The sequence below is a fragment of the Dermacentor andersoni genome, chromosome 3, assembly GCF_023375885.2.
Source record: "Dermacentor andersoni chromosome 3, qqDerAnde1_hic_scaffold, whole genome shotgun sequence".
Classification (NCBI taxonomy): Eukaryota; Metazoa; Arthropoda; class Arachnida; order Ixodida; family Ixodidae; genus Dermacentor; species Dermacentor andersoni.
Genome location: NC_092816.1, coordinates 29,171,240 through 29,193,765, shown reverse-complemented (window position 1 = coordinate 29,193,765; position 22,526 = coordinate 29,171,240). Strand labels below are relative to the sequence as shown.

Sequence of the window (22,526 nt, the reverse complement as noted above, 5' to 3'; positions counted from 1 at the left end):
AGCACGTGTTCTAAATCGAGCAAACCCCCACTTAAAATAGAAACCCCGCAGTCCGGATTAATTTATGATAACCAGGTTAGAGTACGTTAGTGTCTGTGGAAGCCTTAATGTAACTGCCTGTAGCCTATTTAATTTAGAATGTGGCAGCAGGAATGCCCTGCGCGCTAATAGTTCTTGGCGATTTCGTTGCAGGTAAACAGTTGGTCCCTGTACTCAGAAGCTGGAGACCCAGCCCCTTCAGGGAGTACACGGCACACTAATCCTCGTGCCTCCCTGTGCGCCACCTCGTTGAGGTTACGCAGGGCACCCTCCACTGTCCCCATGTGCGTCCAGAAGCAAGTTTCTGCGTGAATTTTTTTTCCTCCTAAAGTTTATGTAAACGGCAGCGCACTACGCTTTTTCTTTTACTTCATTGAGAACAGCACGAAAAATAAAAATTTTTTGTGCGCATCGCGATCGAACAAATTACACCGCTACTAAACCTATAGTGCTGCTACCCAGTGTTTCGGAATTGCTGCTGCCGCGAATAGCCATCACTGGAACATACAGCTTGTTGCTGTATTTGCACATGGATCTTGCTTCGCTGCAATGCACAAGAATCTTGTGTGAATTTCTCGCGAACTCTTAACGAGAACTTGGTAAGGACCTAGAACCAAGGACCAAAATGACTCACACCAACGCCACAAAAATGATTCAAAGGCTAGTGCTTTTATTATTCTCTCCCAAGACTATCCTCGCAATATCTTAAATAATCAACGTCATCGTAACACCATGCATCAACTCTCACATTCGTCAGGAAAAGAAAAACAGAAGCTCACACAAAATGAAAGGGACTTGTAACAGAGCGGTACAACACTATGTTTCACAAAAGTGTGAAAAACGAGGAACGTCCACACCAACCAACCGCGCGCGGTTTCAGGAAACCCTCAGAATCTGACCTCAAAGACAGTGAGATACGCGTATACACATGCACACACGCGCGCACACATGCAGGCGCACGCTGCATATATGCCTCTATGTTTATACACATTTACATGAAGTTTTTTTTTTCTTTTGTAATTGCAGTTAGTATACGCAGCTATACAGCGGCTGTCAGCATTTTTATTTTTAAATCGTGCTGGAGAAGACTCCAAAGTGACAAGCGGAGAGAGAGAAACGAGATATGCACAGACGCAAACACATGCACACCAAAGTCTGGATAATCCGTGGACTCGAGCAAAGTGGGAGGAGGCGAACTGGAATGGTTCAGGGAGCACAATTTCACCCCTAAACATGCCTTATTTTTAAGCTCCTGGTCAGGTGAAAATGCACTTCTTTAGAAACAAAGAAACAGCACATTACCCACGGCTGACACGAACGAGCTCAACTTATTAGCCAGTTATCGAAAGAAAAACAGAGGGTGGGGGGGAAGCTACTCTCGCATGGCTTGAGTACGTGCACCTATTACCAAAAGCCATGCCGACCAGCAAGTTCTACAACCACTGCGGAGTATACGCTTAAATATGTTACTCTCTAGTCTGCAATTCTGTCCCACGACAATCGTAGCGTTCTTTCCGGCGCTTCCTTTTTTGCAATGCCATGCGCAGGAGATTTTCCTGCGAGACACCCGACAAAAACACCTTTTGCAAGGCGTTTGAGAAATGACGTGCCCACGAAACATATCGATCAACGTTGCGACACATTTGCACACCCAATGTTAACACCTTATTTAAAGAATCAAAGTAAAACTTGGAATCGTTAGTCGCTCGTCGCCGAGCTAGGCGTGCTAGCTTTAGATGGGAGTGAGAGTTCACACACTAGCGCGACGACCATGCTAATAAAGCTCGCCACAAGGAGCAACTTCCAGCCAAAACATTGGTATTCGACAATTCTGTGCATTACAAATGCCACATACGCAGCGCTGTTTGCGTCTGCATATGGAAAACAAGCGGCTGCTCTGCCAAACCTTGAACTATGGGTAACTGGGCCTTACGACTGTCTACACTGGATGCTCTCGCGAAGCCGACCACTCTACAGACACCACTAGTGCGTACTAGTTCGTCCTCTCTTCGAACATTGTCCTATAACCTCACTGTATCTGACAGAGGCTCGTACGATCATACTCGCTAATTTTACCTTTCCGTGCCACCGAAGCCATCGGGGGGACAAAGAAGCGACATCAGAAACGTGGAATGCCATTCAAAAGCATGTGCGCGCCACCGAGAGCACCGTCACCTAAGGCATAAATTCTGACTACAGGAGTCAGTATTTAGGTATTCAGCTTAGCGTCAGCCAAGTATTTAGTGAAGCTGGGCCTCGTCCTGGGCCAATTTTGTCCCTAGTCGTTCGTGCAGACCAATCGTGAAGCGTTTAGCGATACACCCCGACAGTGCGGTGCGCCCGCCCCAGCTATGCACATATTTCGAGCAGCACCGACGGGCACAATCCACTAGCAGGTTCAGATTCTTGCCAAATTCACTAGACAAGCGCATTATACTGCATACACTGGTGCTCTCACTGGAAACAAGCTACCTGCACGTGTTAAGCCTCGCAAGCAATAGACACTATTTTCGCTGAAGCCGCGTTCACACCATACTATGACAGTTGCGTCCCACACAACCAGGCATGCAACTGCACAAAACCCAGCTAAGCGTACAAAGTGCTGCCTTGCAACTAATTTTTCGCTCAGTGCAATGGAGCGCCGCATGGATGGGTGCCTGCGCTGCACCCTCCGAACTTCAGTAATGATCTCCAACACTGGGCAGTCCGCTGTTACTCTCAGAGGCCGTGCTTCACAGAGATGGTGTGAACGCTGCTGCTGCTGCTCCTCCTCTCCCAGTGATACTTGTAGCTAAGTTATTTATGTACATGCAGTACGCAGGAAGGAGAGGTCACCACAATGTTACAACGCTGGCAGTATTTTGAATAAATACAACTTAGCTGAAGAGTAAAGGTGCTTAATTATCCAGTGGCTCACACATACACACACACACAACTGCATGCACTTGCACACATGCGGCAAACATACGTACGCACATATTTTGTCACAAGCAAGAGAGAACTCAATTTCGATTCCCGCATCAACAATAATGTACACCAAATTCACAGTAAGCACTGAAACAGCAGCAGTACGAGAGCTCAATTTCATTATCGCGCATTTACAATGACGGTACCTATATAGATAGCATTAACAAAGAACAGCACTGCAGTCATCCCTTTTAATTACAAGACAAGCAGTGACAGAGGTTAAAAAAAGAAAAAGAAATGCTGAAAGCAGGTAAAGTCACAAAAGGAGTCTTCTGTGATTCCTGAAATTGCTGACAGCAAAGTGACAGCTTAAAAAGAAAAAAAAAAAAGGAAAGAGCTATCAGCTGCACTGCTCTCACGCTGGCAATGTTAGGTATAAAAAGAAAAAAAAAATCGTTCACTGAAGCCTCAAGACCCAAGGCGAGGGGAGGGTCATTCACTTGGTCTTTGTCGACGAGGTTGAGGTGGATGCATAAACTGCAACAGAAACAAGATCGAAGAAAAAAAGGAAAAGCAACAACATAAACACAAGCAACAAGAAAACAAGAACCTAAGTGCCCCTTTGCTCAACAACAGACATCACACTGCAAGGTGACGCTAAGTAATAGCGAGTGACTGCACAAGCTCTCAAGAGGTCACACGGTCTCGGCCTTATGACAGCCTGTGTTTGTAGATATGTTCTCGTCACAGTAGCAATGAAACAAAGGCTTTGCTCCACAACTTGCACAAACGTATCAGAGACATGGCTTTGGCAAACTGCAAGTGACACCTGGACTCGGAAAGACTGCCTTACAGATACGACAGCTTTCCATAGAACCTTTTTGTACAAGTCTCAACCTGTCGCCCACAACACAGCAGTCGAGTGGTCCAGTGACTGCTGTTATCTTGGCAGAAGAGGGGACAAAATTAGTTTACATCCTCACAAAAACTGCACAATTTACTGGCCCAGTAAACAAATACCCCGAACACTAATGTGGACATGTACAGCAAACTGCAGCTGTTGTGTTAATGAGACACTCATCCAAGAAAGATGCTCTCTGCAAAGGCAAAGAAAAAATAACACAAGTGCTGCAAATCCAAGACCTCATGGGTCAGTCTAGTAAGGCCCCTGAGTTACATGCTCCAAGACTTGAAATTGCGTTTCTGGTCATGAAACAATTGAACCCTAAACATCTGCCACTCCAAGTCCAGATGCCAATCACAGAGCACCTATTCTGAATGCCCGTGAAATGCCATATCTATAGCAACCACGTCTTATAAAAGGTTAGTGGCTAATGAGAATGCACAACTGCCTGTCTTATATGGTCCAGTGCAGCAGAGGCCGCTCTTTGAAATCATGGTGACTCCATACAGAAGTACAAGATACCTTCAGGACTCTGTGGGTCATACAAGATGCCCTCTGGAGATGCTCATGCCATACGTATGTTACATTGCAGAACTCGAGCATGATTTTCCTGAAAAGCAGCCCAAAGCTTGATACAGTGTCACCTACTACATAACCACAGATGTGCAAGGCCACAATAACTCAATTTAATGCCAAGCACAAATATCAATTTGTTCAGGATATCAAGTACATTAGGGGGAACTCAATGCCAGCCTTCCAGAACATACCACACATCAACCCAGGAAGCACTTGCACAAGGATAATCAAGCTCCCTCAAATAGCCATGAGCAGAGTCTTCACATCAGCGTTCAACCTAAAGCAACTGCAAGGAGCATAATACAGCTAGTATCAAAAAAATACCAGCCGAAAAAAATAAAGAAAAAAAAAACGCCATGAAAGTACAAGAAAGATAACAATGGTAAACAATACAACACAGAGCGATGAGTGCCACGACATGTCGCACTGAGGGAAAATAGTTTTGTCTCAGAGCGATTCGGCGACGCTGCGATGCTAAGCGAGTGGGACAACCCCACTTGGTGACAGACGCAGTCTTGTGTGGTGGAGTGCGGCACAAAATAATCGGGCGAAACATTTTTCTTTCTCTCGGCTTTTGTGCGGTGTGCCTCTTCCTCCTTCCTCGACTTCATTCTTCTCTTGCGCTCGCTTTCACCCTCTTAGCCTGTTGATGCCCAAACTAAGTTTTTTTTGGGGGGGTTGAAGGGGGAGTGGGAAAGAAAATAAGTCGGGGGGAAAAAGGAAGGGAAAAGAAAACAGCGTTGTACCAGAAATGTTCAAACCAAGGCAAAGTAACCCAACTACAACTTAAAATGCATTTCAACCACCATTCTCAAGGCATGCCACTAGAGTTTATGAATGAATTAATTGCATGCACTAAAGTACGCAGATTTACTGCTTAACTTGCTACAACTAATCTAGCCCATGCACAAGGATGCTGCAATGTGTTAACAGTACTGAGAACCATAAATGTCAGGATTATTGAATTTAAAGCTAGCATTAGAACAAGTTGAAATGCACTGATGACAGGTTCATAGGTTGGAGAGCAAAAAAAAAAAGCCCATGCAGTAACGCTACAAAATAATTATGGAATTCCATGCTTGTGTACAGCTAAGCCAACTTTTCAGTTCCACAGCTATGCCAATATCCTTTCCAACTGGGTTTCGTACTGTCAGCATTGCTTTCAGCAACCAACCGCATTAGAAGTTTTGATTTTTCAGCTCAGTGGCACTAACCAAGAAAGTTTGCAGAGCTGAGATATTTGCAGGCAACTTTCTGTGGCAACAGAGAACAAAAGCCACAAAGGCATGTGTTGTTGCACAAGCTAGCCTGGAGTAGTTGCCGCTTTCTGCTTCAGCTTCTCGAAGCAGATACCGAGTCAACATAGCTTACTCCTTGCAATATTTTTGCATTTACCAAAAAAAGAAAAATAGACCAGAATAACAACATTCAAATATCGCACAGAGCGGTGCATTTCATGTCTCAAATTACCATAAGCACTGCAGCCTATGAAAGAATTACATTTTCTGTTCCCCAGTTCAAACACATGCAACCGAGACTGCAGGACCATTTTTGGGGTTACCATCAAGTGTTTACTTCGCTTCCGTAGCATTCCCTTGATTGTCACAGAAAGCTGCTTGCGAGTATAATGTCAGTACCAAAAGAACCCCTACAATGAAAGTAAACTACCTGCTAAAACTGTCATGAGAAAAGCAAAGTTTGAGCTAGAGAGCATCTGCAACATGCAACCGGAAATAAACAGCTACAGACAACACAATAGGATAGCAAGGCCTAAAGAGCCCAGATGCTCGAAGCAGTACAATGCATGTTACCGAGCAAAGAAACTTAGTGGTGCTTAGATGAAAGTTAAGGCTTCAAACATGACACTTCACAGATGCCTTCGTAAGATGGGTCTCGTCCTGTAATAATACTACCAGCGGAGAGTTTTATTTGCACGGCCAGGAAGTCTCGGGGTGACAGGCACAGCAGGTATGCATGGTATGGCAAAGCAATGCACCTAACCTGTGCACACTGATTAAAGGCCAACAGAGGCAGGCTGTTTGACACCAGTGCATCCACTGTTGAATACAGTACTATCTGCACTGAAATGCAATTTGAAGGAAGTTTCAGAGCCACACAATTCCCGACTGTTAAGTGAAACAACTGGGTCCGTTGTCAAGCTTTTGTTGTAGCAAAGTCCCAGACATAGTGAAAGACAGTGCTGCTCGTTTGAGGTTCCAGGAGTGTTAAAGGAATCCTAAAACCGACCTTGTCACTCCCAGAGTGGCTTCGAAACTTCTTACAAGACTGTACAGGCAAGTAATAAAGCTCACAACTGACACTATCCAACACTCAGGAGTGCAGCTTCTGAGCTGTTAACCAGTTGGCAGAGGTTAGTAACACCCAAGTGTGTGTAGCTGATCAGCCATGCCCAGCTTTTCGCAGTGCATGTGCTCGAGCTCACGAATAATTTTGGAGGTTACTGTGGGGTGGCAGCTATCAAAGGCTGCACACTTGTGTGCTGGGACTGAGCAGTTGTGGCATCTGTACTGTATTTTGCAGGAGGAACGGCACAAAGCAACTCTGACAGTGTGGTACACCGAGACTACTATGCACATCCGCGTTAATGTGATTTGCACGAGAAAACATCGTTGTGACTTGACAGAAGCAACCACAGTGCTCTCTGTCACGTGGTTAACAAACACAGCCTGACAACACCAGCAGCAAAAGAAGCAGCAGCCACAGGCATAATTACATTCAGGCCAAACACACGCAGAAGGTTTGCACACCAAGCTGTAAGCACGCACACACATACACAAACACACACATGACCACAGACTGCACACAGCCTAACTGCAGTTATGGGTACATCACTGCATTCCATTGTCAACAGTCATTTGCTGAGAACCTTGCCTAGATGCCATTGAAATAAAGAAGTTGCTCGTGTCGAAGTGTGACCACTGCATGACGTGTCAGAGCTAAGACTGTCCTGTGCTCTTAAATAATGCTATAGGCCACCCTACCATTAAGCAAATAAAAAAAAACAATTATGTACCATGTTTCATGGTAACGAATATGCACTCTGTTCTACCTCAAGCACAACCTACACACCACTCAGCTGTCTTTTCTTGAGACATATGTATAGGTAAATTTCGCCTCAAAGTGAATGCCTTGAAAACCAAATGCCATGAAGACTCCTCTTACACAAGGGGAAAATGCTGACGAGCTAAGAACTCTTGTTTGCAAGAGAAAAGGAAACAATATAAACATGGTTGCTTCTCTGCCCTGGTCAAGCAAGACTCATTTGTATGACAAACACTGCTTTGCAATCTCTAGCAGCACCATCAAGCAGATAAACGTAAGCATCCATAAAAGGTGCAGCTAGCCATTCCATTCGATACTGCTTAGGAAAATTAAATGTCACTAGATGGTCACGTCACCGTTTCTATCAACCATACGTCCTTTAAACTCAATATGTATGACGACGTGCGAAAAACTACCATGGTAGTTACAGAAGATAAATGATGGTAGCTGTTGGGTAAATCTATCAAATGAGGATGTAGATGAAAGACAGAAGTTGATTACTAAATGTAACTTTTGCAATAGCAGAACTGTAAATGCAGAAAAAAAACAGACTAACACTAAAGCCCAGAACAGATGGGAGAAAAAGAAACGCCGTCGATTGCTACTGTGCAGCCATCGTAGTGGGCATAAATCAGGGCTTGTGTGAGAAGTGGGTGCACATAGTAATAATGACAAATACATATCCACAACATGATGATAGCAGTTAACGGCATTTTTAGATTCGAGTAGTCCTTGTGATGAACACAGCGTGTAGTACAGTTGCAAAGGACAGGGCAAGCTCTGAGGGTGCCAACAAATTCAAAACTTGAAAAAGTGGTCCAAAGTATCCAGGTGAGAGAGAGAAAAAGTTACAAGAGCAGAAAAGAATGGTCCTCAAGAGGTGGTGCAGCAGCACACCACGTAGAGGAAGAAGAACCAGCAGGGGGAAAAAGAAGAAGAGGCGAACAGCATTCTTCGGAATTCTCGGGTGCTCCCCCGGGCCGAAACCACTTATGTCATGAACCATGCTGTTTGCACACGGCCACGGCACGACAGAGGGTGGACAGCATTGTGAGAGATGTGGAAGTGAAGGTGAGCGTGAGAAGGTAAAGGGACGGGGGCAAGAGAGAAAGGCACAAGGACAGTTATATGAAAACGAAGGCATGGGGTACGGCGGCACACAATAGAAACACAAGTGAAGGGAGATAAGATGGTTGCAACTGGCACGGTAAGCTAAATGCCTGCAAGTGCCCATCCAACAACTGCTACTAAATGTTTTTGCATAGCATCACCAACTTGCCATTCTTGACAGTACCTGCAGCTGTGACTGCATGTCTGGAGTGTAGCGGACAGTGTGTATGATACTGGCAAAGCTAAGAAAAAATTTGGCACACCTCTAGCCAAGGGGAGCCGAATCATTAAAAATACATGCTAAATATTATGACGGCATCTGGCAGGTAGAAACTAAAACACCTGAGTGGCTCAGTGGTGTTTATTCTTAGACCTAACAATGTCAAAACAAACAGCTGACCACAAAAATGACAAAGCATTGCTAATTCCTTCTCAGTGAGATGACATTAGCAAAGGCCAATTCTAAGATTTACTTCTTACTGTCATGACAGAAAGCAAATAGCAGGAGTGAAAATAGGATAGAAGTGAGCAGCCTGAGTGGTGCCACCTTGTTAACTCCACAAACCCCAAAGACCATTCCACATCAAGAAATATTAGAACAACTTGTTTGCCTTTACATCTGACCATGGAGAGCACATTCATAACAAAAAACAGATGTTATTTCAGCCAGAAGTGATTATTGCAATGATTATTTGAAATTACTATTTATGAAACATTTACAACTGAAAATTCACTCCAGTGTATCAAAAACATTACTGTGAACTTTGCATTGAGCTTCCTGCATTAAAATCAAAATTTTCCATATCAGAAAATGATACGTTGCGCTTTGTGGGGTTAAGCAATCACTGTTATCGGCGATCACTCGCCAATCGTATTGGCAATCACTGTTAATGGCAAGTAGTCCATAAACTTGGTGCATGCAGTCGTGGCAGCCGGTAATGATGGAAAGTAATGCTATGCTAAAACATTGATGACTAGTTTTAAAATTCTGCCCAGAACCCGTAAAAAAGCACGAGCCCTTTCCGTTGCCTTCCACACCTTGCAGGCAAACTTCACCACACCTGCCACGACAGACAGTGAGAAAAGCTGACGCATGGCATGGCCTCCGAGATTAGCACATACTAACCAAATGTGTGGCAAAAGGTGGTTGGATCTCCAAGAGTGATAAAATGTGTGCTATCTCAGAGTTCATATAGACATGCTACATCTCTACTACTGCCTTCCAAGCAGATTGAAGTTTGCACCGTAGCACAGAAGGCACCGAAAGGGCATCACGTGTGCCAAGAGACCTGATCCCTTCCGTGCCATGGATCTGGGTTTGTCCACGCGTTTCTGGTAAAAACGGCCAAAAATGAGCTCAGCTCGTGGATATTTTATTTCCTTACAATTTTAGTATTCTCATCGATTACACTTCATTTTTTGTCACTTTCTTTGTATACTGCATTGTTAACATTTCACTTTAGCAATAAATAGGTCAGATTTCATACGAATAATACCTTAAAATATTGCTTAAAATGTTTTTCGAAAATATTGCAGCAGTAAAAATTTGGCCATTCTTGGTCAGAATTCTGGATAACAGCATGGCACGGAAGAGGCCAAGCAACTGACAATTTAAAAGCATTGCGTGTAATAATAGAAACTGATGATGTCGATACAGCAAGGAAGCAATGTGTATGGCCTTTGTTTAATGAAACATAGCCACTATGAGCACAGGAGGTGCCAAGTTCTGGCTGCTTTATGTTGTGTCTGCAGAACTCCTTCCACTAATTTTTCTAAGAGGTCCAGGAAGGAAGTTTGCATCTCTCTCCAGAGCTGCCAAGCAGGGCAAATGCCAACGGTGGCTGGCTAGATATGGTAGTTGTGTGTGCCGCGGCATTTCTTTTTTTAACCAAGGCTATGTCAACTCCTCTAAACGCAGCAGCCTGTCAGGAAATATGTTAATGTGCCCCAATCAGCTGCAAACTTAAGCCTGATGCACATTACAGTTCTCGTAGGTAGTGTTTCCGCTAGCCCTGCTTGTGCAATGAAATCATGCGTTCGTATCATAAGAGTTTGTATCACTAATGTCAAAACAGTAGTACTGTACACTTGTAACTAAGTCAAGCTTATTCTTTGGGGGTTACTGAATGTAAGACCTACTTTGCTCCGTCCCATAATCACAACATTTTTATCCAATTTCAGCCACGTAAGGAAGCCACCAATAATACCCCACAACTTGACACAAACTATAGCAGTGACACAATGCCTCTTTCTACTTGGCCATTTGACTTGATCCCACATGCGTGAATTTTTTTTATCTGAATGAAACACCTAATACCTTGAGAACCTGGACGGTATTTCCCTCGGAGCTAGTACTAAAGGATCACTGATTACCTGCTCTACACTTCTACCCCTTGATCTCATCTAACTGCTCTTCTTTAAAAAGCAGTACTGACTTGAACATCCTTTCTCTCAAGTTCTTGACCTTATTTTTTTGCAGCTGTTATCTCTAATTATGGTGCAAAGTCGTAATTCGCCGAGAGCCTGGCAAATAATTAAATCACCTTTTTAATGTGACCAGTTCAAAATGCATGCCAACTGCAGCAAAGCCCAAAGGCTTCACAGTGGTCTTAGAAGAGGTGCCACAGTGAAGGACTGCCAATTAGTTTTGACCATATTAATGCACAGAGCACCATTGCAGAGTTCCATTAAGCCATCACCGTACAGAATGTGCTTTTGTCAGAACAGGCGTGTTTCATCGTCTACGAGGCAGGTCTTTTTTGCCAACTAGCTTTTTGTGACTGTTTTCATTGCATTCATTTACCCATTACACATGAGGTAAGCAAACATATGTACTGGCAAACGGCACACACAACCACAGGCCGATGTGTATGTTTATCAAGAATTAACAAGCAGACCTTAGGATTGACTAAGCTAATGTCAAGCTCTGTTTTACTTCAACAAATAAAAAAAAACTGGTGATGCATCAGAGTTGACAAATTCTGGGCACTTAATTTTGGGAATGCTATCAATACCCTACAAGACTAAATTACCAATCATGCATTTATGCTTGTACACAGTCATCCACTAATGAGTGAACCTGTCATCAGTATCCAAGCCCTCATTGCAACTTAAATTTGGAATGCATATTAGCATTTCATGAATAGATATCACATTGGTGAGCCACATCAAGTCTTTCCTCGACCAAAGGTAGGAAAAATGCTGAAATAACATCGCCTTGAATAGTGACGAGTTCTTAAAAGTGGATAACCGTACATATGTACACAGAAACCATTAGTTCAGCAATGTAGAGATCGTGAAATGGGAGAAAAAGACGTGCATGGTGAAAAGGAGGGGGGGGGGGGGGGGGGGCAAAACGACAGAAGCGCGCTACTTGGGCTAAGTTCTGTGCAGTCAAATAAACATTAAGGGAAATCTGGATTCTGTATCTACCATGCTCAACTACTGGACCTTCACCAGAATGCAACATATTGCTCCCACAAAAGTTTCACAAAGCAAAAGATCTGCACTACGGGTGCAAAATGCATTCTTGCAGGAAACTGTAGCACAGGCAATTGAAGGAGCTCATGGCTCTACATTTTCAAAAATTATTTCTAGCGCAGAGGTTCTGGGTTGGCTAGAGGAGACACTTGTGCAGGATGCAAACAAATGCTTAGAATCAGTACAATTCAAGAGATGCTAAAAGCTTTCGAACTTCCTTTGCCATGTTTCAACATTCAAGTATGCATTACAAGACACCACTATATGATGGAGTATGCCTGCCATGACAACATTCTCGTTCCATTGCGTGTCCGACGCGCAGTCTCTGGCAAAAGCTCACATGCCACCCTGACAACATTGGACACGGGGACATGTAATAATACTCTAGTCCCAAGGGCAAATTGGAGACACCTTGAGCAAGTGCACTTCCCTGCACAAGGTACATTACATACTTGTTGCTTTGGGCAACATTTGTTTAACAAAATTAACATGATTGATAGCCATGAGCCAAGGCAAGACAAGACAGTACTGCATTTCCCACCTGGGCCACACACTATGTTGGGAATTTTCTGACAGTGGCAAAGTGTTGGTGCCTAAAGAACTAGACAGCTTTCGTTGGAAGAAAGGCGGTTTCCAAGACAAATGGCATGGCAGCAGTTGTGAGACTTTTGAAATCGCAAAAAATGTGGTTTCAAAATTGGTGCAGAACTGCATTGGGTAGTTTTTGTGAAGCACTGCTATCATGGCTACACAATTTGATGCAGCAATGAGTGCGACAAACGCACTTGCTTGGTAATATGTTCTACAGTGATGCTTGCTTTCTGTGTCACAGCTTTTTGTGTGACAGCCTGTGAATGACACTAAGATGCACTTGCTCTGAGCAAGTGAACCTTGCTGTTAGTAGCTCAAAGTGAAACTAAATTTGCCCAACTGAGAGGAGTTCTTGTCATGCAGGAGGTCCCCTCCATTGGTCTGACCTTGAGATCTTCATTCTGTGTCTGCTTTGCCAGGTGTAGGTAAATATTTAATATTAATAAGCTTGACTGATTGATTAAAATAGTGTGTGCACTCAGAAATATAACACGTCTTCTGACCTATCAGGGCAGGCACACATCCTAAATGAAACAACGCCTCCAAGTGGTACCCTTAACCCCAGCCTATGAACATCTCTCAAATGCCAGAAGTTTCTTGACGTAGCAGTTCTGCTACATTATAGTAGCCTTGGAGCTTTTGATCAGAGTGATACATGTGTGATATTTCCAAGCTTTCAAGAGGCCCTTGTAAAGGACAAATGTTTCCACAATTAGTAAGTCCGCTCAAATAGTTTCTAGTATATGCAAAATGAAACCCATGTGAAACAACGGCATCAGCAACTTGTAGCTGCTATCTTTATTTCAGTATCTTTTTGATAGTGACCACCTTTTTCACTAGTTCTTGCTCCAACACATTGTGCGTATTTGTAGGCTAAATGTTTGCTAAATTAAGGGTATCAGTACAAAAATGTCAGATCTCAGAATAAGTTGAGAGAGAGTGTAGCAGGAAATTGCTGGATAAAAATAAAAAGAGTACATGTGCATAGGTCAACATAAAGTCAAGACTCCCATGCTCACCTAATTGTGGACGGTGCTGTTTAGGGATTGTTTTCACTATAGAAAGTTCTGTTTACAATGTATGCATCAGACATTGCGGACATGTTTTCTTCGAAGTGATCAAAAAAGCTTTAGCATAGTCATAAAGTGAAGAAAAAGGGCAAGTTGCAGAGCATCTGCACCACATACACTGCAACCAAAATGGTTACCTCGCAGTGTAAGGTAACAGCGCCAGCAAAATGCACATCAAGTCGGTCAATGGTCGGATGCAGCATGCATTCGGGAAAGTACACATAACAGGACACAGAGGCATGCAAAATGAGAAACACTGATAGACAGACATCTGCCTGTGTTGCAGGCAGCTTCCCTGCCAGAAAATTTTGTTGACCTGCCAGCCAAAAATGCTGCACATGTAAAGACCTCAATGTGGCAAGTATTCATGGATGGCTCTTACATGCCCAAAAGCCACACTTTGGCAACAAAGCATGCCTTAGGAGTGAACTCTGACTACGATTTTGAGCCACTGAATTATAATGTGCACCAAAACTTTGTACAGACTACCTCTTTCACATTGGTTGGATGTTGGAAGGAAACATACAGCACGGCTTACTAAACCCAAACCCCCAGGCAGCAGCCTCTGTTATACAACATAATAGGCGCTGAAACGTGTGAATATGAAAGTATCACGGGATCTGTGCCTTAACGAACCAAGTGCTTGAAATTAGTATTAAAAATTAAGAGCACATAGCCAGCAAGAACCAATTGGTACTACACTAGAAATTATATTTTGCCTCAATCTCTCTCTGAAAGTGTTTAGTAGAAAAACATGACTAGTAGCACATCTATTTCTTTTGTCCTAACATGCCAGCTATACGCACTGAACGGCATCACAACTTGGTCTTTTTCTCAAATAAACGTCCTCCTCACCTCCCCACCCTTCCCCACTCTTAAATAAAGAAGGCAAGCATGGAGAGCTTTGTGAATGCAATGCATTCTTTCTTTGACAATTATCAGCTAATCAGTCAGACAATCTGATATCACAGGAAACTGATATATGTTACCAGCTCAAGCACTTTTGATTTGGTGATAATTTCCTGTGTGGCCTTTAGCTCAAAATAGGAGTTGCATGAATGGCCAATACTGCAGAGCTGATCTTTCAAGAAATAGCCAGTTAAGTCAGCGCACGCACAAGTTAATCAAATTCTAGCAGAATAGAATAGACACTATGATGCTAAGAGAACACGCCTACTTTCATAACTGACAAGACTGAGGTTAGCAGCTTAAATTTGTCAAGTTTCATGTTTGTTCCTTAAATAACGATCTTTTCTAATACAAATGAGTACCTGCATATTGGCATCATTAACTCTTTGTTCGAAGCTCCGATAAAACTGTACACAAACACAGAGCAAAACAGAAAAAAAATACAATAATGAAGCAATAATATAATAATGAGTGGCCTAGGAGAATAAAGCACTTCTGCACAATAAACAAAGAGCATGGAAAGAAATAATAATAATAATAATAATAGTAATAATAATAATAATAATATATACGTATATATATAAACAGGGTGTCCCAGTTAACTTGGACCAAGATTTCAAGAATACCCAAGCGCTCTAGACAAATCGTATCGACTGCATAGTAGCCGTAGTCATATGCACTTACGGCCAGTATTTTTTTCATCACGGAGTATTAAATACTTTTAAACAGTGAAATATTTAATTATTGCTTTAATCACAAACATATCAATTACAAAGTTGTAGGGCACCAGAAATAACCTTCGAATCAAGCATTTGCTTAGTGCTCAGCTTTGCCTCGGTTTTTCCAAGAAAAAAAAAAAAAACGCATGACACATCCAAAATAGGAAATAGATACACGCTCGCGCACCACTACTCAGGCGCTCCCAAGCGAATAGTCACGGATACACGACTTTACTAGCGGCGGCAGCTCGATACAGGGCTTCAAGCTATGTTATGGTCGCGGTATCAAGAGAACACGCCGCTGATGCATCGATAAGCGTAGAAGAGCCTTGTACGATGCGGCGATAAGAGAACGCAGCCGTATATCTTTCAATGGTTGCTTGTAGGCGCTTGAATAGTGGCATGCGAGTGCGCATCTATTTCGTATTTCGCATGTTTTGCGGGCTTTTGTTTTTTTCTTAGAAAAAACAACCAGGACCACTTTGGCATGAAATAAATGCTTGATTCAGAGGTTATTTAAGGTGCCCTCCAACGTAAGTAATATGTTTGCGATTCAAGCAATAATTAAAATGTTTGCTAATTAAAATCAATTAGCTAATTAATACTTCGTGGTGGAAAATATACTGGCTGTAAGTAGATACAACTGCCGCTACTATGCAGTCAGTACGATTTCTCTAGAGTTCTCGGGTTTTTTTAAAAATCTTGGTCAAAATTAACTGGGACACCCTGTATGTATATACATATATATGTATATAAAAGGTAAGCTCTTGGCAACAAAATGAGAAAAGAAACAAAAGGAACACAGGCTTACCAATAATGATAATTATTATGATTGCAATCACACCAATTAAGATGGCCCACATCTGTAAACAAAATAAGAACAAGAAACACAAGGCCTGGCTTCATAAAGTGTAGGAGAACACACCTAAAGAGAGCACCTCACACTAGACAAACGAACTATATGCAAATGGCACCCTCCTTATATACACCAATTACAGGCGTACCCGAACTTCAGTTACCCTACACCTCGGTCGCAGCCTACCAGTTATGCTGAGTTAGAAGGAAAATTAGCATTTGCATATGCAGCTTGGCAATTACCAGGCTGAAGCTGACACAGCAAATATCTTACAAGTTGTACATAATGCATTAACAGTTGCACTGCCATGCAAGATTGTATATATCTTGCTGTTCATTTTTTTGAGCAAAATGAGCGAAATTGTGCAATACGGTTTTCAAGAGCGAACTGACACCACTCAGTGAACTTAAACATGTTTGATCACTTTCCTCCCTTTTTCCTTTATGCTTGCATATCCATGGCCTAACTATTGGTAATCAACATAGCTGAAAGCCAGCACCCTTCAAATTTGGAAGTGTTCCCTTCTCTAATCCTTGTACTCTCCAGCAATTTAGGAATAACTGCAGTTAGGTGTTCTGTGCAACTTTCCATAAATATGGTAGGCCTTAAATGAAGTGCAGCTGCACCCACGTCCTAGGAGCTAACCAAGCATCACGATTATCGACTTCAGGGCTGGCAGGGCAAGCAGAAAATTCTCGGACATGGCATGCAGAAGGTGTGGCGAAGCAAATGGCCGTGAGAGGCCCATGCCAACCAGTATCAAGCAATAGTTTACACTGTACTTACCAATTATAATCACTACAACAACTACACCGATCCCCACCATTATGGCGATCATCTGCAGATGTGTGTGTTATCCAAAGTAAGGTTGCATGAGAGAAAAGAAATAGAGAGAAATGGACAGCATATTATCGCTGCACAACCACTCAGCAATTCAGACTCTTTTCAGACACTTCAGCTTGGGGCCAATCCCAATTTCCTTTAGATGCGGCACAGAAGCACCAGAAAACTTTAAACAAGCAAAAACTGACAAACAGCATATTGATTTTTTTTTTAGATCCCAGACTTTTTCAGCCACTTCACTATTGCTGATTTTGAGCGCTTTACAATCTTGTTTGTATAAACATGCCCCAAGCCGGTAACCCTCTGGTGTCCTTTCAGAATCAGGTTACCTCGAAGGGAAGCAGACAAGGGAAACCTTTATGCCAATTTATTTTTCACAAGACTTGAATAAACATTCATAAAATTGTAGAATGAGCATGAATTCATCGCCTTTTATGAAACATTCGGGAGAGGTGATAAGTATGCATAGCATGGCCATCAACATCTGTGCCACATGTCGATATTTTTACAGCAAAGCTGATAAGCGCTACTTTCTCCACTATCGTGTCCGTGTATAGAAAAAAAACTCTAAGATAGTGCAATGCGGGGCCGACCCGCAACGGAGGTGAAGCAGGCGTTAAGCACTCCCCATACATGGACCGATCTGAAAGATAGTGCAATGCGGGGCCAACTCGTGATGGAGGTGATGCAGCCGTTAAGCGCTCCCCATACGTGGACAGATCCGAAAGATAGTGCAATGCGGGGCCGACCCACGGTGGAGGTGAAGCAGGCGTTAAGCACTCCCCATACGTGGACCGATTCCAAAGATAGTGCAATGCGGGGCCAACCCGGGGTGGAGGTGAAGCAGGCGTTAAGCACTCCCCATACGTGGACCGATCCCAAAGATAGTGCAATGCGGGGCCGACCCACGGCGAAGGTGAAGCAGGTGTTAAGCACTCCCCATATGTGGACCGATCCGAAAGATAGTGCAATGCCGGGCCAACCCGCAGCGGAGATGAAACAGCCTTAAGCACTCCCCATACGTGGGCCAATCCCGGAGATAGTGCAATGCCATGCCAGCTCGCAGCCGATGTGCAGTTCGCCATTAGGGGACCCACATACACAGCTTCCCTGATCATCCCTCACACAGTGGAAGGGCACCGAGTTTTCTGTTTAGTACATTCATCCTACAGTTAAGAAGCATCCAGCAGTTATCAGCGCAAATTCAGAGCAAGCATCATTTGCCTGTGCCTGCATGTCCACTAGGAGATACAAGCACTGTTAACCCTTACGAAATCCAAGAAAAAACTGCGCAAAAAAAGGGACAAGACACAGAAAGAACCACACGACACCAACCAACCACACAACCCACCTTGCAGTTTTTCCACCAAAACTTCCTCTTCAGCTTTCCAGCCTGCTGCTCAAACTGTGAAGCACCTTGTTGCAAGGCATCTGTGTGAATTATGATTGGAGCAAGCATACACAATACAGGCGCCAATTAGAAACAATCAATTTGAAATTGAAAGTGCACATAGTGAATAAAAATCACAACCACAAGAACAGATTTTGATGATGATGATTGAAGTTTATTGGCGCAAGGGCATCTAAGGCCAAAGAGCACCAGGACATGTGTTTTGGTCTAGTAAAATTGTGAGTTATATATTAAATTATATTTCAATTGAACAAAGTTTCGAATTGTCTTGTTATACACACCTGCAATTTCAATCCTCAATGAAACTTTTCTGGTTGTAAACAAAATGCAAGTCAAGATTGTTTGAAAGCAATGTGTAGCAGTGCTGAACTTGCATTGAATTCAATCTGAACTGACTCGAGCATGCTCTAGAAAACCTGTGTGACAGTAGCATTACCAAACACACAATGGCCATTTTTGTATAGTAACTTGAGGGCTCATACAAAGGTAGGCAAAAGGTGGATCCCCATTATGGCACTAACTACTGCTTTGACCAGTTGACTACAGGTCACAATGCTCTATCCAACCAACCTGCAAAGTCTGACAAGGAAGCTCCGTGGGCAATAAATAAAATGTCCCATCCCCTCAGGGCCTTCCCTCCAATTGCAAATTGACAAGCAAACAGCTGTGCCTTCAGAGCTCTCAAAGCAGCTAGTCACATGGATCCACCTTAAGCAATTCGCAAAACAATTAGCTAGCACTTGTACAGAAAGAAGTTGTACAAATAAAGACATCTGGAGTACACACACACAACAGACAGAAAAAGGACGTTATGTCACAGAAAAGCGTGGGTTGAAGGCAAGCATTCAGGACAGGTTAAGGACAATTTGTCAAGTATCAGGAACTAACGGAAAACAAGTTTTCTCAAGAACTGCTTGCTGCAACTTCGCTTGCCACAGTAATATTTGTATTACCCAATTAAAAGTATCAGGCAAAGCTGATGCACTAGCGGTTAAAGCTTATAAAATATATAGTTAATGTGGGTGGCTGCAGTAGTAGTTAGAGGATTAAACAAAACAAAAGCAAGACTCAGGAGCTGCTGGACATTTGTTAGAATCAGTCAGTGACATAGTGCTTGCTCACAAGAAATAGTACCTTTTAATAATACCCTTACTTGCCTCATACGAAGCTCCTAAGAAATTGGAAGTAAATAAATGCAGAAAATAAATTGCCCAAACTGGGTGCCACTACAACCTGGAGCAAATTTGCTGACTCATGCTTAAATGAATACGATAAACATTACTCAGATAAGCATTACTTCCCTGAGAGAAGTAATAGGCATAGAGTGCTGGACAATGTGCCACCGAATGTGTTAAAAAAATGCAAAGTACTGCCCAATGTCCCTCAAGGCAGTTCTTCCTGTGTGGTCTCAAGATGTCAGGTACATAGTGATACACACTGAAGTAGTTTCCTGAGCATCTTCTGCTACCTCCCTCTAACCCTTGTTTGCCAATGTGTTAAGGTCATTCAATCTGCATTTTTTTTTCATAACATAGCTAAAACTGCTATAATATTTCAGTAAATGATGGTTTTGATGCTATATGCCTTTGCCAAGGTCACACCTGTGGGCCACTTTTAGGTTTGCAAGTGCCTTTCCCCAAAGAAACAAGGACCTTAATTTTAGGCATACAATGTCTGAATGAATTTGAACACCATGCTCACTTCCTTCCATTAGCTTAGCAGAAAAGTAAGCCACATGTCACAACCTTCCTACAGCTTAGTAGTGCCAAGCATATGCCATTCCCAAACCACTTAGCCAGTATGGCCTGTGAAACGTGCTTAAGAACCCAGATATAAGCTGAGGGTAACAGACGCACCTTTTGCATTGTGTTAAGGTGCTTAAAGCAGTTAACAGAAACTGAAGCAAGGTTCCAAACAGCAACACAACAGAAACTGAAGTGAGGTTCCAAACAGCAACACAAATGTTTCAAGCTGCGACAGAAGGGCAAGCACACACGAAATAGAACCAAAACCACAACGAAATGCGTGCAGTGACAAGAAAAGAGGCTATGGGAAACCTACACCACCAACCGAAGAACACGAACTACGAGAAGAGTAGCTTTAGAAAGAAAAAGGCATCTGGTGCAGTAGCACAGAAATGGGCAGAAAGGAGGAACACAAAGTTGGAAGTGGAAAGGAGTGCCGAGAATGCAGCCTTCATCAACAAGTTACCTGCACGATCATCCAGTTCCGACAGCTTCTGATCTCTCTCCAACACTTTCTCCACGTTTGTGCGCATGATATCCACGACCTAAATACCGGGACGGGCATGGGCGGGGAAAGAGACACACAAGGAAGAAAATTGCACTAAGAAGAGGACAGCACACGGAAACGGGTGCATACAACACTGCACCCCTTTTGCCACAGGTTCGCCATGGCTGCATGGGCGCACAAGGAAAGAGAAGAGAAGCCGGAAGATGTATGCAAAAGAATCAGATGACAGAAGAGAGGCGAGGGGTTTTTATTAGTATGAATGCTTGCCTGCGGAAAAAGCAGAGGTGGCAAGAGGACTACAAAGCATATGTCGCCACACTTGAAAAAACACAATTGGCACACATGACAAAAGAACGGTAACTGGTGTGCACATGACAAGAGACCACTTTCCAGGTGCTGCGAGGAAGCCATCTACAGCAAGCACACCACAGAAGAAACAGTTGTACCCTTATGACCAGTATATTGACAAGTTAGGTTCACATGTGCTCTCGGGCAGTAATTACAAAAATTGCATCACCTTTCATGCACCAACGTATACTGCCCAAGAAAATGACATGGGCCCATCATAAATGTTGCTAATTAGTAAACCTACCACCGAATTGACGAAGCACAACGTAAGGTAAACAGTGACTTGCATTATTAATCCAACAACCTTAAATGGAGATTCTGTGCTTACCACCACTTTTAACTCAAATTTCTTATGAAGACTGCAATCCTTGAATTCCAATATGAACACTTGGCATTTTATTTTCCTGGTTTATTCCAACATTTGGTTGCCTACAGGTGGCAAAAAAGAGTCCATGCCTCTAAGCTACTCATCTCTGATGGCAAGGTGAGTAACGACGGTAGTTTTATTTTTTTTTTCTGGATGAACCATGCTTAAATTTCAGCACAACACAGCAGCAGTAAGCACAATATCTTAAAATGTGTTAAAGTAAAAATGATGGTCTCTGCAGTTGTCATGGGGCTTCATAGGTTTGGAAGTTTCTGAAGGCATTAAGCCTGCAAAACTTTTCATCTGCACGAGTCCAACCCTGCCTCCCATGCAGGAGACATGCCTGCGAAGTTTAAAATTACGCTTATGGTAATGTTACACAACTCTACAGAACCAAACAAATGCCAGTCTTCAGGTAACAACCCTGGTTCCTTTGTGGTGTTACGAGCTCTAAGTGTCCTCCTGCATTCCTGCAGTGATGCCTAGCGGTACACAACCTGCACTTCTTGTTTTCTCACCTGCACGGTCATCCAGGTCAGACAGCTTCTGGTCTCGTTCCAAAACTTTCTCAACATTGACACGCATTATGCCCACCACCTGGGCCCAGCAGAGAAAGAGCGCAACCTCCCAATGCAAACAAACCCCGTGGTTTGAAATTTTCGAACATAATTCGTGCAGAGAAAGTGCTATTCTTGTTTGCAAGGCACGAGGCAGCAAAGTGTTATACATATTTTAGTATGAACAGTTGCAGCAGTTCAATTGAGTGGAACCCATGCCAAACAGAAGGGCGACAGCAGTACCAGCAACCTACAGATATGTTATTACCACAACCATAGTGCAGGATGACCTGCTAGAAGTTTAATGCAGGTGAATCCTTTTTTTCACCTAATCTCTGTTCAGAGATTCTACATGTAGGTGAAACAAAAATGCACCATATTTTGGATGATTACAAAAAATGACCGCCCTTCCACTACTGCAAAGAGGGGTGCAAATGAAGCTAGGGATGCACGGCTCTTCGTTGTAACGCATCGGCTTCGCGCTCCCTCACGATGAGGTTGGCAAGTCGATGACGAGCGCTTT

General features: G+C 43.1%; 1 protein-coding gene across 8 annotated transcripts in view; it reads right to left on the bottom strand.

Annotated features, from left to right (window-relative positions):
* Positions 1 to 687: 687 nt before the first annotated feature.
* The window catches only part of nSyb (neuronal Synaptobrevin), a 73,083-nt gene continuing 51,244 nt past the window's right edge, over positions 688 to 22,526 (bottom strand). For 2 of the 8 annotated variants that reach the window (XM_050168240.3, XM_055065177.2), the window contains 4 exons: positions 20,690 to 20,768; positions 18,419 to 18,498; positions 16,180 to 16,231; positions 688 to 3,483 (listed from right to left, as the gene is read on the bottom strand). In XM_050168240.3, the coding sequence (XP_050024197.1) occupies positions 3,443 to 3,483; positions 16,180 to 16,231; positions 18,419 to 18,498; positions 20,690 to 20,768 (252 nt within the window). In that variant the 3' untranslated portion in view covers positions 688 to 3,442. Of the gene's footprint in view, positions 8,497 to 16,179; positions 16,232 to 17,010; positions 17,063 to 18,418; positions 18,499 to 20,689; positions 20,769 to 21,964; positions 22,044 to 22,526 lie in introns of those variants that run through there. The other 6 variants (XM_072287113.1, XM_055065182.2, XM_055065198.2 and 3 more) reach the window with 6 other exon arrangements.